Raw genomic sequence first — 16,038 nt, 5'->3', positions numbered from 1 at the left:
TGGAAACATTGTTATCAGTTCGCAACACCGCGAAAACTCACACTTGTTATCTGTGAACCTTGAAGTGCGGAGACCACGATAATATTTATCTCTGTGTATATACTGCAGAGATTGATATCGATAGAGACTATGCTGTTTTACGTATAAATTATATACTCCGGGGCCGTTATCTTTGCGATACCTTACGCTCCACAATTGAATAGAGTAAGATAGAGTATTCCATCCTCATGGGATTCCACGAGAGGATCAAATCTGTTAACGCATTGCGCACTTTCTTCGCAGATAGCACGGGAATTCTGAAACTCACCGACTTCGGCTTCGCGAAGGAAACGTTTTCGAAGGATAACACACTGCAGACGCCGTGCTACACACCCTACTACGTCGGTAAGCTCGCACACTTCCGGTATACACTCGAGTGCTTGAAGTAAAAATTGCATCGGTCCATTAAGAAAGACTGCTCCTTCTTGGTCCAACCAAACGAAGTATTTTAACTTTAAATAAAAGCAAATCATGAATATCTTGGTGCCATTAGAATATTAATATTATTTGCGGGAGGATAAAATTATTCAGCGTGTACTGAGTATTCCTTCTGGCCGAGGCAATATATTTTGCAACATAATAATAAGTGGAATAGAAAATCGTCTCTAATTAATTTAGCGATTAAGTAAAGGAATTTTTCAGGGAAATTGAATTTAGAATAGCTTTACTAAGATTCAAAGATCGGTTAAAGCTTGGAAGATTCATCGCATATGATGATATATGGCTGAAAATATTCAGTACGTGCGTTACACGTTGAACAATTTTATCATCCCACAAATAATATTAATATTGACGATATTGGTATTCTAGTGTCATTATAAAATCCGTGCTTTGCTTCTAAAGGACCGTGAAAATTTGTCTTTTGCGTCGGTCTCTTTTTTTTAACATGCGTATAATTTTCTCTTCAGCCCCGGAAGTTCTGGGAACAGAAAAGTACGACAAGAGCTGTGATATTTGGTCACTGGGAGTAATCATGTACATACTGTGAGTATATTACGCTTCAGTAGACGTTTATTTTCACGTTGCGTCATCTCATTAGTGAATTTTAATTAAAGTCGCGCGCGTCCGGAAGTGCGTGCGTATAAAAGTACTTACGATTATTTCAGATTATGCGGCTTCCCACCGTTCTACAGTATGCACGGGCACGCGATGTCGCCCGGGATGAAGAAGAAGATACGGCAAGGGCAGTACGACTTCCCCTCGCCGGAATGGTCGAACGTGAGCATGGAGGCGCGGAATCTTATCGAGGGCATGCTCTGCATAGACCCAGCGCAGAGGTTGCAGATCGACGATGTCATGCGCAACAAGTGGATCGCCGTAAGAGCATTTAACCATTACGCCAATTTATTGACACCGCCGTCACGCATATTAACGTATTAACTATTTCGTATTTCTAATTTCTTTTTTATGGTAGTAGACAATATACAGCTTTCGTTTGTATAGTTCATTCGCCTTAAACATAATAAATAATACTTGATAAGTAAAATTTTCTTTAAGTGCGGCGTATATACCAGGATTGCCTCATAGAGCGAGCGTGCGCTTTACAATGATCGGCTTTCAATTTAAGCGCTGTAGCGAGTGCGTTGGCTCACTTCTTCGCGAACTTCTCGGAGTCACGTCTCCCCTTTTGCTCATAGAGATACACGGAGGTGCCCGCCACCCCCTTACACACTGGACGCGTTCTGCGTGAGGGCGAGGAGTCCTGGCCCGAGGTGCAGGAGGAGATGACGCGATCGCTGGCGACGATGCGCGTGGACTACGACACGGCGCGATTGAAGCAGCTCGATCACACGAACAATCCGCTGCTGAACAAGCGGAGGCGCGCGAAAGAGGCGAACGCGGTGCCGCCGGCCGCTAGTCCGACGGCCGCTTCCTAGGGGGACGCCGCCGCCGGCTTCGGAACCAGACGGAACTGGACTGTCTTCTTACGTAGATGTGTCCGATACAGCGTGGTCACCACGAGGATCGTTTTCTGACTGCTACATCTCACCAAGCGCAAGAGATTCCGGAGTAGAATAGTGTCGAAGGGTGCTTAGCTTAGGCCGCGCGCGACGCTTGAGAGAAGCGCGCACCGTGTCGCGCTTATTAACGTTCGGTGTGTCACACACGGAAAAAGCAATCCGATTGGTGCAATTGAATTCTCCCCGTCGCCTGAGACCAGACGAAAACTTGGTTATAGGAATAGAAAGATTCCCGTAGGAAGTATTTAGTAAGATATTTTAGGCTTTCACGATGCGGAGGAATGCTTGATTAGGCTTCTGAGTTAGTGCCAACAGTCTGTGAAGGGAACAAATCCATTGAAGGACGCGGTACCAAGTCTGAAGCCAAATCAACAAGGGGATGTCGGAGTGGCTGTCAAACTCCGGTAGGAATATCGGTAATAAGGTCGTTGATAACATTACGTTACGACGTTATCTTGACGTCAATAGCAAATATTATCTTTCGTCGACAGCTCTAGACGTTATATTAAAATAAGGACTAACAAGAAGAAATACAGTTTTTGGACTTTTTTTGTTTTCGGTAACAAAATCGAGCGAGCTGTATTAATGTATGTATTATCATCATGCGAAAGTATTTATGGTTTTACGTAGTCAGAAGCGAGAACAGTGTATCCAAAAATTCTGGTGAATTCTGTCACTCCGACATTCCCTCAAACGTTCCGGTCGGAGGTTTCTGTTCAGTCAATTGCTCTCGACCGAGGTTTCTGCTCAGTCGTCTCGACCGAGTTTCAATGCGACCGAACGTTTAAGCGAACGTGCCCAGTCGCGGTAACAGAGATATTGTTTCTTGCCGTCGAGTTTTCATCCGGTCCCTGTTCAGTTGCAGGAACCGAGATTGTTTTTCCGTGCAGAACGCGCGATGGGTTTCGTTAACAGCGACGATGTAATACGCAACGACGACAATATCGCCCTAACGAACGCGAGTGAACGAGGCCTTCTTAATTATCGAACAACACCGTCCCCACCAGCTAGATAAGGCTCGTTTACGAATACGCGGGAAGTGTGTATTACTTCCGTACGTTTTTTTTTTTTTAATGCGCCAACCGCAAGTGACTAATTCGTGCACGCGGATGAAGGACGAATTACACTGTCATCGGGTACTAAGGAAATGTATATTGCTCGCTTATCGTCAGCTTAATTCCCGTCAGGATTATAGATCTAGCAATTACATTTATTCCGATACAATGGCCTCGAGAGACGCTGACGAGGAAGTCGGCCAATGGCTAATCGGCAAATGGTACTACTTGTATGGACGGCATCGTGTATGCTGTAGCATTCCCTAAACGGAGAGTTATATGAGAGTTATATGACGGAAAGTTACATAATTTTCAGCCTTACACATAACATATTGAAGATCGCAGAAATAATTATTATTTAAAATTTGATTTTACATCTCTAGTAATAGTAAAACATTTCAATCTAGGCAATGGAATCTAGTCGGCGCTGATAAAAGTTGCAACATTTTTTCTTCGATAAGTTTCACAACGCATTTCATATCCAATAGGAAAATATATTTCTTGAGAATTACTAAGAAACGAATTGGTCCTATTGGACACTGAAACCGTTACGGAACTCATCGAAAAAGAAGTATCACGACCTTTATTATGTCGACTGTACAGCATGCATAACGCCGATTATACTATGTCTTCTGACAAATTTTTACACGTTCGCCACTACGTTTCATCTGGGAAATCGTTCACTACACAGACTACATTCGTTTCTATTTATACAATAGTGTAAAACAGACTCGATTCGTTCACGTATGGATGAAAATCGTAGAATGAAAAATTATACTATAATTTTTATTTTTGTTAATTATTATTATTATATAATAATTCAATTCCCACACATACACGACGTACGTCGGTCTCTCGTGAAAAACTGTCCCAGCAAACATCAATCAACAATAACATAACGTCGATGTTATAATTTCCCACTCAACAATGCAATTGTTACATAATAGGCGTGTTATGTTGCATTTATATTGTTGAGTGGGAAATTATAACATTGATGTTATGTTTTATTAATTGATTTTTATCGTTTGACGCGTTATTAGTTGATGTTTGACGCGTGGTAGCGAACGTGTTAAACTTACAACTTGCACTTGAAAAAGTGCATGTATAACTAGGTGCTATGTTTTCTGAGTGTGTCTCTGTGCACAAGTAATACATACCTGTACTCTGGGTATCGATCATGTTATTTCACGTGAAAGATTTCACTTTCCGTATTACCGATTTTGCGTGAACTTCTTCACTATTCGCGCGATCATGTAATTCTTTTGACGTGTAGAAAGTAAAAATCACTCAACGTGATTAATGGTATAATGTCGGAGAAGTGAATCTATTATTAAAATATCTAACCAACGCCTGGTCTTAAAAATAACAACATAATTTTAGAAAAGTAACGTTTCTTGCATCTCAGCGTAATAGTGACGTTACACTCTGGATCAGTCATGTCACTAGGTTTCCACCTTCCCGCCAGTAAGTTTGAAGGTGAAGAAAAGTTGACGTGAGAAATTTTACGCTTCACAAGTTCGCGTGAAACTTTTCACGTTTCCGTTCCGAACTGGGAAAGTTACGTGATCGATACCCTGACGTATACGTCGGCGATGAGAAACGGTCGCCTTTCACAACGTAACGCAAAATACAAAATAACGTGATGGCTATATTTACCCGTACGCTATGCATTAAGATTAGCTGTAGTGATAGTTGCTCACACACTTCGATATCACGCTAGAGAATTTAATCTCGCTGCCGTCAGCTAATCGGGCGCGCGATGTATCGTAAAATATCATGCGCGAGGGACGACATCTCACTGTAATATCGTCATTTGTGCCCGTCCAGCTCGTGTCGAGTGTAACTATGAATTTCCACGGTTATTGTTATCCGCGTCGGTTTAGCAGGGACTTCGAGCTTCTCGCTCGGTCGGGCTAATAGCGCAACCAATTTCGAAATTATTGAATAATTTCTATTCCAATAACTATACATACATATATATGCTTGATATTTTCAACACACTTAGTTATATTTACATACATTTATGCCCGTTTCCACCATTATAGTTTAAATCTAATCAACGATTGATTAATTCAACGGGATTGACCAACTCAGCCAATTTCGTTTGGCTAATTCCGTTGAGTTAATCGTCGATTAGATTTAAACCACGATGGTAGAAACAGGCATCGGTCTCCGTTTAGGATTGACAAATAATCACAGCGAGGTAATTCGCTCGAAGGATTGCGAGATGTATATTATCTTTTAGACACGACGTTGAAGCTGAATTCAAATGTACTGACCTTTTGCGCTCCGCTTTGTGCGCGACATTGACGGTTTGACCTTTCACTCGGATTCACAATATATTCGTTACACATCTCGCATTATCAAACTGAAAAGAAAAAATCCATTTAACAGTAGTAATGTGCTACATAATCCGCACATTTACTTTAATTTGGCACAATGTTGTGAACTGAGTTAACATATTGGAACAAAACGGCGAGGACACTCGAAGCCTGAGCGCAAACGGTTAAAATCTGATCATTTATTACGTTGCAAACATTACAAATTCTGTGTTTATCCGAAAACGACAAAGTACTACGGAATAAGTGTAGATCAGTGTGTTCCAGTACTATATCGTTAGATAGTGATATAAAAATTGTATATATTATTTCTACTAACGCGCGTTCCGTGTCGGGCCAGTTTTACGCGATCTGTCACAACGCGCGGGTGAATTGCGCGGCAGGGAACGCGCGTTAAATTTGTTCGCGATAGATATTGTATAAATATTTACGATTGTGTAGAGAAAGGAGAACCGTTGGAGATTCACGCAAGAGAATCAAATGAAATGTCGGTCGATCGGTTTTCGGCTATGAATTACTATCGGGGAAAATGAAGGATGAAAAAGGAAAAGTTTTCGACGTGCCTGTAACTTCGGTCCAAGAGAAGGATCGTGTTACCGCGAATGCGAGTTCTCGAGTATTCGAAAAGTGTCAGTAAAGAGATACAGTATCACTGTAGAGAGTAGTTCATATTTTAGAGAGAGAGAGAGAGAGAGAGAGAGAGAGAGAGAGAGAGCAGTCATTTTTCAGACATGTCTAAAATAATCACAGCCTATACACGTGAGAGAGTTGTATCCGTACAAAATTTATATATATGGAGAGTTATTCCAATTCCAGATCGTAGAATGTATCGTACAGATAGTATAGTTTTTAATCGTATACAGAGAGGGAGGGAGAGAGAGAGAGAGAGAGAGCATACACAGTTCCCGTGTCCCCTACATCGATCGGTGGATTCGATTATTGTGTCTACGAGAATAACGAAGATGATGGTGTGGCCGTACACGCTAAGTCAATTTCAAGTTAAACAATTGCATAAACGGTTATTCAAACCGCAGTAGCGAGGTATTTTTGTAAATCTAAGGTGTGCCGGTTCGATCTGCATTTAAAAAAAAAAAAGGATTGACAATAAATGTAAACCCCCGTAACTTTCACCTCTTACTTACCGTTATACTCGCATCCGGTTGTGGTTCTCGGTATTATCACACAGTGACGTCAGAGTCGCGTATTTTTAACACACACGACAGCTGTAAATTTCACATACACTAAATATAAACTAAAATGTTGACAATTAAAAGATTAAAGAAAACATTTTGTATCCATCTCTCTCGTGATTGTTCTTTCGTTGGTTCCTCTTCAGGCTAAGAAATTATTTTCTCGGTGAAAATAACTTTAGAGATAATCTTTCTTCGCGCTTTATAGTTTATTCTCTCGACGTGTCATTGATACAAAGTAGCTCAACAATTCTACAGCTATTAGATGTAATTGAAATGATAATATTAGAAGTGTAAGAACGAGGAAATGAAGCGATCTTCTTCATGAGGATTGGCCGCGACATCCAGACCCGAGTCTATTGTGCCTAGATTTAACAATCAACATCGGTAGAATCTTAAGGCTCCCGAAATAGTCACTATGTGACTGTCCTTGTTTAATGACGTCAGAAGCGAGGAAACCAGCATACTAAGACTTTCTGCGTTATACTTTCAAATAAAAAGATATATTCACAAAATGACATTTGTGATCGATTCGGCACACTTGTAAAATTGGACGAACACTTTTCTTTTACTCGAACAATTAATAAATAGTCACAAAGTTAATTTTACGATTATTTATTGATTGTTCGAGTAAAAGAAAAGTGTTCGTTCAATTTTACAAATTTACCGAATCGATTACAAATGTCATTTTGCGGGTACATCTTTTTATTTGAAAGTATAACGCAAAAAATCTTGGCATGCGTTTCCTCGCTTCTGACGTCATTAATTAAAGAAGGACACAATCAACTATTCCGGAGCCTTAACGACGTAGATTAGGATCTTCGTCGTATCGTTTGAGGTTTTATTTAACACGCAAATGTCGCACGAGTACCTTCTTCCATCTCTAAATTCGTGCGCGGAATTGAAAAAGACGTAGATTTCGTGGAAATGACGTATGCATTTTATTTTCCTTCCCCCTTGCACATTGAATCGATATAGATTATAAAATTTAACATGGTTTCTGAATTCTGAATTGCAGAATTATGATCCACTTTTCTCAAATACAGACACTAATTATTTATAGTAATGATTATATAATTAGTGAGTTGACAATATATCGGTTTCAACGACTCGATCATGAAATATATTGTTAATAAATTACTATAATAATTATATACTAAAATATATCATATATATATATATATGTATATATATATATATATATAACATATGTATACTTCCGAATAAACCGTTTAAAATGCTGCAATGCGTTTCGTGGACACGAATTATTCGATCGTCGGATCTCTCAACGTCAGCTGCGCGAGAAACTATTATGCAAAAATTATCTCGTAAATATATCTCTACAATTACATATATATTTCTAATTATACTTAAATCACACACATGAAAATTGACGATCGCGTGAGAGAAGCACATTCCATACTTTATTATAAGCTATGATTTAAAAAAAATCAGTACAAAAGGAACACAAATTTTTTTATTTTTAAGTAGGTACTTGACGCCGAAGGGACAATCAGGAACAATGCGGATTCGAACGTAATCGCGCGAATACCGAAACAGCAGTGATAAAAAAGAAATCGTAACAACAACGCTCTCGGTACTACGCATGCACGACAACGCGGAATTACCCGGGGGGAATACCGAGTGTGCGGACGCGCAAAGTGTAAAACTGTCTCGTTAATCGATCGCCCGTTCCATGATCTTCCAACAATCACACAAGTAGAGTACGTTACAAATTATTAAAAATATATGTATAGATTTCCCCTTGCAGAAGCCATCATCTAATGCTCTCCGCTTTCCTACATGGCTCTTGCGAGCAGTGAGTTCTCTGCGCCACGCAATTAGCTATCTTAACGGTGGGCTCTACATGCTTACAATGTTCGTTACATAGATACGTCGAACGCAAGGGACCGCACATTGCAGACTCCGCGAAATGCGATCACGAAGTCCCCACTCGCGTCGCGTTTTCCGTCCCTGCACATGTGCGTTTGAGTAACAGAAACTACGGGCATATAGTACGAAGTGGCGGAACCCCTATTTTTCTCTTTAATCTTTATCGGATTGTGTCTGTCTGTATGTGTGTGTTACCGTTGCGAAATCGTGCCGTAATACATGGAACTATGACCGTGAGTAATTTATACATATATATTCGCTGCGTCTCGCTCTATCTACGCATATAATTTAGATTCTGCCGCGTACGCTTGACATTGATAAACCGAACGCAAGCTCTCACCCTTTCGCGGACCCGATATTTACATCTCCTTTTTTTCTCTTCAGCACGCACGCAGATGCGTGTCCCGTAACAGGTCCGTTCTTCTTCGCCGAATTGGCTACATTAGTTCGCACTAGTTCTCTTCTTTTATTTCCACGAAATCTTAAGGAAATATTGTCATTTGGAACGTTTCGTTTGGTAAATGATTGTTAGGAATTTATCTTGAAGAAATTATAAGACATAAAATTCTGAAATTTTGCATAAATACTTATTTATGCTTTAACTATATACAGTAATTTCTACAAGTTATTATATTCAATATGAATGAAGTTATAAATAATTTTGCCAGCGCTCAACGCAAAATATTGATTGACACGATTCCGGACGTTATAGGTCTTTGAAACCAAAACGACAAAAAATTATTAGGCTGCAAACTTGTGACTATCGTCCCAACCATGATGAAGTCGGTATCTTTAATATTTCGATTCTTTAAGGACTCCTACAGCTGAAGAAAAACTGGCCAAAAGTCGATTATTGTCAAAAATGACTTTTTATTCTCTATCGTGATATGGACGATAGCTAGTTTATAATTTAATAACTTTTTCGCCATTTTGCTTTCAGAAAAACCTAAAACGTCTGGAGTCGTGTCAACCATGCGAGCAAAACTTGCGTTCAGCGCTGCGCAAAATTATTTATAACTTCATTAACATTAAAGATAACAATATGCAGAAATTACTATAGACAGATGAAACATAGACAAATACTCATACAAGACTTNAAAAAAAAAAAAAAAAAAAAAAAATCTCAAGATCACCAACAAAACGACGTTTTAAACCGGCGAATATACCTCCTCAACATCTGTCTCTTCCTAAATTCTACAAGTGAGCACTAGTTCAGTGAAGAGGAACAAACCTGATGATGCGGATTTAAAAATACAAGAGAATCCTCTAATAACTCGTCGACCGATAATGCATCGTTACCGCATCCGATCGCGGACACCACATGACGAACGAGAATGTATATGTGTATATGTGGGGCGGATGCTGAAGCCACCGCGAGAATCCGCCGTAGAAATCCATACGAAACGCCCGACCGTGTACCAAGTGCCCTACAGCGCGCCACTCGAACGAGAGCCCGACACGGGGCGAGTAAACAACCCTTCCACGGCCATGCGAGAAGCGCGCGCGCGGTTCGGATAAAATGAGGCGTCTATCTAAAAAGACACGACGTGGCCGCCGAGAATCTGCTAAGAATCATTGGAATGTAACGGAATGACGAATTTGGGACCGAACGGCGATTTGTACGTGATCCCGACGTCGGAGTACACCTTGTTCGGCAACGCCAAGTTGCATAGATACAGTCTACCGTTGTCGGCGCTGTGGGACAACGGTAGGGCCCCCAGTAAACTGAATTTACTGATGATGCCGGGTGTACCCGTCGCCGGGGGCTCGATGGCGAGGACCGGCGCTCTGTTGCTGTTAGCCCATCTCGCGATCGGGGTGATCATCCGCGATGAGTCCTCATCGCAAAGGGCAACGACGATGAGATCGACCAGGGCCGGCAGGTTCTTCACCTTTGTCTCGACCTTGTTCTCCGTTAACCTGTACAGAGAGAGCTCCTGCAGCAGGAACACGTCCTCCGAGTTCTCCACGAACACGATCGTCTTGACACCGTGGCTGGACAACTGCCGGGCGCAGTTGATGCCGGCGGCGCCGGAACGGTGCGGTCCGCACAACGCTACCACGGTGGGCCACTGATGCGCGTTGTTCGGATTCAGCCGATGACTCCCGCCCAATAGCTGCAGAATGAGCTCGGCACCAGCCCGCCCGAGAAGTTCCACCTTGAAAAGCGGATCCGAGGGAGTTAGAGTAGAGGCGTAGGAAGCAACCGTTGCGGCGACGGTTTACTTGTGTTGCAACGAAGTTTGAAGTCGTGTTCCGAATTAGGACGTAGAGCCTTGGCGGAATGGCCGACTTGTTGATTCAAGACAATTTCAGAGACAAGATTGTCTTAAGTAACGTGTAGTGACTGTCACTGTTTGTCTGGAGTCTCAACCCTTTGTTGCATAGTGTTCCATATATGGATACCAATTTCTTCGCAGTCCTTCTGTGTTTTTACGTATTTCATAACTGGTTTGTGTAACATAATTGAAAAACCCTAAATATGTAAAGAGTAAAGCAAATTAGAAAGAAATGTTCCAGAGTTGTTCGGGAGGGAATATAATTTTGGTGACTTTAACTTCGTTATATTATAGTCAATATAGTTATTAAATTTAAGGTTATTTCAAGGTAAACCGGATTTTTCTTTAATGAAATCATATAGTTTTATTTAACACAAATCGATTTGACTGTTTATGAAAATTGAAACGATCTCGAATTATTAACTATATAACGAAATTAAGATCGCCAAAATATGTTCCCCTCTAAACTCGACAACCTTTGTCTGGAACATTTCTTTCTATGTTCCTTTTTTTATTTATTTTTTTATATATTTAGACTTCCCAATTTAAGTGCCACACTCTGTATATGAATAATATAAATGTATAATTATATTTCCAATTTTTTGACTCTACCATTGACAATTAAATATGTTCAACAGAAAAATTTGTGTAACAAAGGGTTAAACTAATAAGCCGTTTCGCCTGTGATTAATAACGAACCACTATACGATAAAAAAATTAAAAAATGAGAATTTATATATAGACAAAGATTTAGGACATAAAAAGTTGTCCTAAAATTACAAGTCAACCATTCTACTGAGGCCCATACGGTAAGCGTGCTGCGCCGAGACCGAGGAGTCGATTGTATGTCTCAAAACATAGTGAGAATTACAAAAGTGAGTTCTCTTTCGATCAGGCTTTCACCATGATGAAAATGCGATATTTCTAACGTGAGGTTTTGCTCGATAAATAATTATATTTCAAATGACACAAAACAATATCGTTATATCGGATATCGCATTTTCACTTTACGTATAGTCAATTGCGCACCTTCACCGACATGAGACGAAAATAAGAGGTGAGAAAAGTCAACGAAGATGCACAATCGACCCCCGGATTTGCCTCGCGTCACTCTCGGGCAAAACAATGCTAGATAAATAGAAGGAAAGAAAGAAATATACGAACCCTGCGTTCCCAACTTATCCCCAATCTATCCGCCGCACCGATCAATTGACGATGGAGATTGAGGGTGATGCTGGGAATTACTAAACCGTTGTCGGTGACGTATTCTTTCTCACTGGGGCAAGGCACCACGATCTGATGTAGCATCGTGGGTTCGGACACGAGAATGTTCTCGTCAGGTCGGTAGATCGCGGTGGTGCCCCTATTGCTCTCCGACTGTCGAACGATGTCAGGTTTCAGAGAATTGATTTCTTGCCATACCGCCTGCAAGAAACAAAAATCGACAACGATACACCGTGATGATGTAATTGATTGGCAGCATCAGCAATGTCGCGACTAAATGAACGAACCTCTTTGTTGAACAACGCCAGGTTCTTTTCAAAATCGAAGTCTTGGTTCAACGACTGATCGATCGGAGTGCCAAAGGTATGCTCGTCCCTTTCCAATGCTCTCTGTCTGTGAGTCAATCTTTTTGGTATAATTTTGTTGTTTGGTATAATCGGTTCTGCTGTAATGCAAGTTTCACGTTAACGTACACAAACGCGAGATACGTGTGTGTAATATATATACCTGGTGCGATTTTCCCATTTGTGGTTTGCTCCATTTGTTGTTGTTGATTGGATTCCATGGGCTTTCTGAAATTCGTTTGTGTCTGGGAGCCTCCTGCCTGTACTGTGGATGTAACACTTTCTGAGATCGACCTCCCAGCTCTCTTGGCGATGGGCCTCTTCACTATCACTTTGCTCTGAGCTTGGATGTCGTTTGTTGCTGCTTCCTCCGTTGATATAATCTCAACATTGTGTATGTCCTTTACACTATAATAATGCAGAGGGTGACATTCAACTTATAGGCTCAGATTGAGCAAAGTGTTATCAAGATTGACCTTGTATCTATAAGATTTACTATTATTATAGTATTATTATTATTATTATTATTATTATTATTATTATTATACTATTATTATATTAACTATTATAGTGTTTGCTATTATTATAATTTGTAATGTTATACCATGTTAATTGTATAGGAGTTGTGGTCTTACCTCAATTTAACAACGGAAGAAGTATGTGGTATGCCATTGCAAAATGCTTTTGCCAATGTAAGGCTATTCTTATTCAGATCAATAATTTTACCTTGATAGGTTCCAAGATCATCAATGCATTTTACAGAAACTGTACAGCCTAAAAATTGCTCAGACATTTTCCCTGTAATTGGAAACATACATTGTTTCTCTCACAACAGTGTTAGTAAGATCACAGATTAATGATTACAGACTCCAGTGTTCATAAAATTAAAGATCAGATGAAATTCACAATCAATGTCAAAAGTAACAGGGATATATGTTTTAATAATGAGTCCATACCCAGCAAACATAATATCATATCACGTGCGCACTGGGAATTTTTTTTTTTTTCGTCGAGTCTTAAGTTCACACAGGTGTTTCGCAATTGTCAGGTTGAGATTCAAAAGCAGCTAACAGGTAGGAGAAAAATATTATACTTGCACGCAGATGTGGTTATCTCCGTCAGAAATTGCTGGTTCCCGCAAATTACGAGCACGGCGTGAGAAAAACAATAAATAGCAAAACGAGGACAGGCACCGAATCGCTTTCGAATCGTCAAGGGTCAACAAATACCGGAACCGTCTGAAGCGTGCGTTAGGTTAAGAGTAATCGAATAATCTCTCGAAGAAACACACGACATACCTGTTTCAAGTCGGAGACAGAGATCAAAGTAATTCGGCTAGAGGAGAAAATAAATAGCGACTAATGGAAAGTTCCAGATACCGAGTACTAACTTCAGTACTTCGTACACGCTTGCATACGGATAAACGAATCGCCACCCCGTATTGTATTTTACATACGGCGCACATGTGTGACGTACGTGTGCTCGCTCGTTCCGCAAGTTCCGTTTCCACGTTGAACGCACACATTTCTCCACAAAGTAAACAAGTTTGTTCCGTTTAGCTGAATATTCGCATTAGCATAAGAAATGTACGCTAAAACGTTTCTTGCTTCCTCGTCTCCTCTTTTTCTTCAGCGAAAATAATTTCAACCGTTATTATGGATCTCGAACGAGTACAATCAATACTTGACGATCAGCACCCGCGAAATTTTAATTTAGAGCCTCTGAGCGATTTGTTTATATCTTAATAATAATGTGACGCTTTCAAAAACACTTTCCAGCTCAAGGTCTGTAATTTTCAGATGTATTTTCGAGAATAAAGTTGATTTCTTGCGCTTCTCACAGAAATATAAATTTAGATTTGCTAAATGCCAACATTTTTTTTTGTGACATTCATTAAGTTGTGCCACACAAACAAAAGACCATGCACAATTGACAACTGCACAGTTTGAAAGCGCGATTTTTTCTCTTCAATTCGCGTTCCCGCGCATTGCGGCTTGATTATTTTTCATTGAGTTGTTCAATGTTGAAGCAAAAATGACATTTTCATCATTTGCAGCAGGCGGTCGAATTGGTATACGATGTTTGCTAAGCTATTATTAAAAAAGATATAGTTTCTTATTTAAAATGTATTTCAAATATTTAAAAAATCATAAATCTTCAGTGTGAAACTTACAATTGGCCTTATAAATAACGGGTTTAAATTAAAACGAATTCGAAGAGCTGTTATTTTTGCGGGAAAATGAGTGGTGCACTGATTATTAAATCTGTTATTACAAGGTAAAAAATAAGGAGTCTAAGAAATTATTAAACCCGTTATTTCTGCCTGTCATCTCAATTTTAGTTCCAAAATCTCCGCTACGAGCCGCCACTAAACTAACCGAGAAATTAAGGTCGTGATACAGTTTCCTGTCTGCCTTGAGAGTGAAAGGTCGATCCCGCAGGTAACTCTCTTTTCAGTAGAAGTTTTTTACAGTTTATCTTTCAGTTCAGTTGCGTTCGAAAGTTTTTTTGTGCTGAATAGCACCAGTTTGTTTTCTTTCAAGTTATAAAACAACACTTGCTTCTCCACGATCATGTTGTACGGCCGCTAATACATCCGGTATTTTTGTATGAAACTCAAAGCGATATAAACTGAATATTATTGACAGATGTCTAACCTATCTGAAACCACCGAAATCAGCTGTCACTATGAAACATTCATAGCAAGAGCTATCTTTTGAAAACGGACCGAACTAATTTGTACTCCCAATATTTCCCAAGTAATATGACTCGACGAATGATCAGTCGCACTTTTCCCGTATTATGAAACATAGCTGAAATTCAACAAGCTGTAACTTCGGCAAAAATAACGATAGCAAAATAGTTCTGAAAATATGTTAAAGCTTGTAGTCTTTACTTTCCAGACATATTAAATTTATAACGTTACTAATGTTTATTGTTAAGATATTGTCGAGTTAAGTGAGAAATAGCGGCTCATTATATTATATATATATATATAGTATTATGATACTAAAAGGACTGATACTAAAAAGGCAGTTCGTTATTTAACGAACCTCGTACACCAATCTATTTTCCTACTATGAACGATCAACGTCAAAATGTCATTTTTAATTTGATATTTAATAACTTTGTACTGAGAAAAAATCGGATTGTAATTTGCGAGTACGAAAGAAAGGAGAAAGTTTATGCTTTTAAATGATATACATACCATTTGTCTATGTTTCGTTTACATGATGTAAATCGCCAAACTTGATATATAAAAAATAATATATATTAATATTACTATTAAATATTATTATAAAAAAAAAATATATATATATATTTTTTTTAATTATATATATATTCTTCATGAATAAATGTTTTATATTGTATTATATTATATATTACAACTATGTATTTTATTATTAATATATTACATATTACATTGTATACTATACTATATTGTATTTTAAAATTTGATTAAAAATAAAAGTGATTGAGTTTTGTCAAGTTTCTCTTTATTTGTTACCTGTTCCTTCTTTATATTCGCCTGATAGAAAATGCAAAAATCGGGAATCTAAGAAATAAAAATTTGAGTATATTCAAATATTCCGCTGAAAATTCGTACTACCTCTTCGCTCATTATATTCTCCTGATACCAAAATTCGAAAATCAGCGAACCGACCGAAAATTCATGCTACCTCTTCGCTCATTATATTCTCCTGATACCAAAAT

The 16,038-nt window shown here is 39.2% G+C and overlaps 2 protein-coding genes across 7 annotated transcripts in view; one reads left to right on the top strand and one right to left on the bottom strand.

Annotated features, from left to right (window-relative positions):
• LOC106742764 (MAP kinase-activated protein kinase 2) overlaps positions 1–6,694 on the top strand; it is a 32,273-nt gene extending 25,579 nt beyond the window's left edge. For all 3 annotated transcript variants that reach the window (XM_014616008.1, XM_014616009.1, XM_014616010.1), the window contains 4 exons: positions 283–384; positions 948–1,023; positions 1,146–1,356; positions 1,677–6,694. In XM_014616008.1, coding sequence (XP_014471494.1) covers positions 283–384; positions 948–1,023; positions 1,146–1,356; positions 1,677–1,916 — 629 coding nt within the window. In that variant the 3' untranslated portion in view covers positions 1,917–6,694. The remainder of the gene's footprint in view (positions 1–282; positions 385–947; positions 1,024–1,145; positions 1,357–1,676) is intronic.
• Positions 6,695–9,571: 2,877 nt separating this feature from the next.
• Positions 9,572–13,881, bottom strand: LOC106742784 (enhancer of mRNA-decapping protein 3). Of its 4 annotated transcripts, none has more exons than XM_014616052.1 (7): positions 13,623–13,881; positions 13,422–13,562; positions 12,960–13,122; positions 12,488–12,732; positions 12,268–12,422; positions 11,921–12,181; positions 9,572–10,636 (listed from the first exon to the last, which is right to left on the bottom strand). In XM_014616052.1, the coding sequence occupies exons 3-7, from the start codon at positions 13,115–13,117 to the stop codon at positions 10,043–10,045; spliced, it is 1,413 nt and encodes a 470-aa protein (XP_014471538.1). In that variant the 5' UTR covers positions 13,118–13,122; positions 13,422–13,562; positions 13,623–13,881; the 3' UTR covers positions 9,572–10,042. The 4 variants fall into 4 exon arrangements, with proteins under 4 accessions (XP_014471538.1, XP_014471536.1, XP_014471535.1 ...); XM_014616050.1 differs by having other exon boundaries at positions 12,268–12,425; positions 13,418–13,562; positions 13,623–13,880; XM_014616049.1 differs by having other exon boundaries at positions 12,268–12,425; positions 13,623–13,879.
• Between the last annotated feature and the right edge of the window lie 2,157 nt (positions 13,882–16,038).

The sequence above is a fragment of the Dinoponera quadriceps genome, unplaced genomic scaffold (genome assembly GCF_001313825.1).
Source record: "Dinoponera quadriceps isolate SergipeBrazil2010 unplaced genomic scaffold, ASM131382v1 scaffold589, whole genome shotgun sequence".
Taxonomy (NCBI): Eukaryota; Metazoa; Arthropoda; class Insecta; order Hymenoptera; family Formicidae; genus Dinoponera; species Dinoponera quadriceps.
The sequence above is the reverse complement of the archived record's forward strand: the minus strand, read 5'-3'. Positions and strand labels throughout refer to the sequence as shown.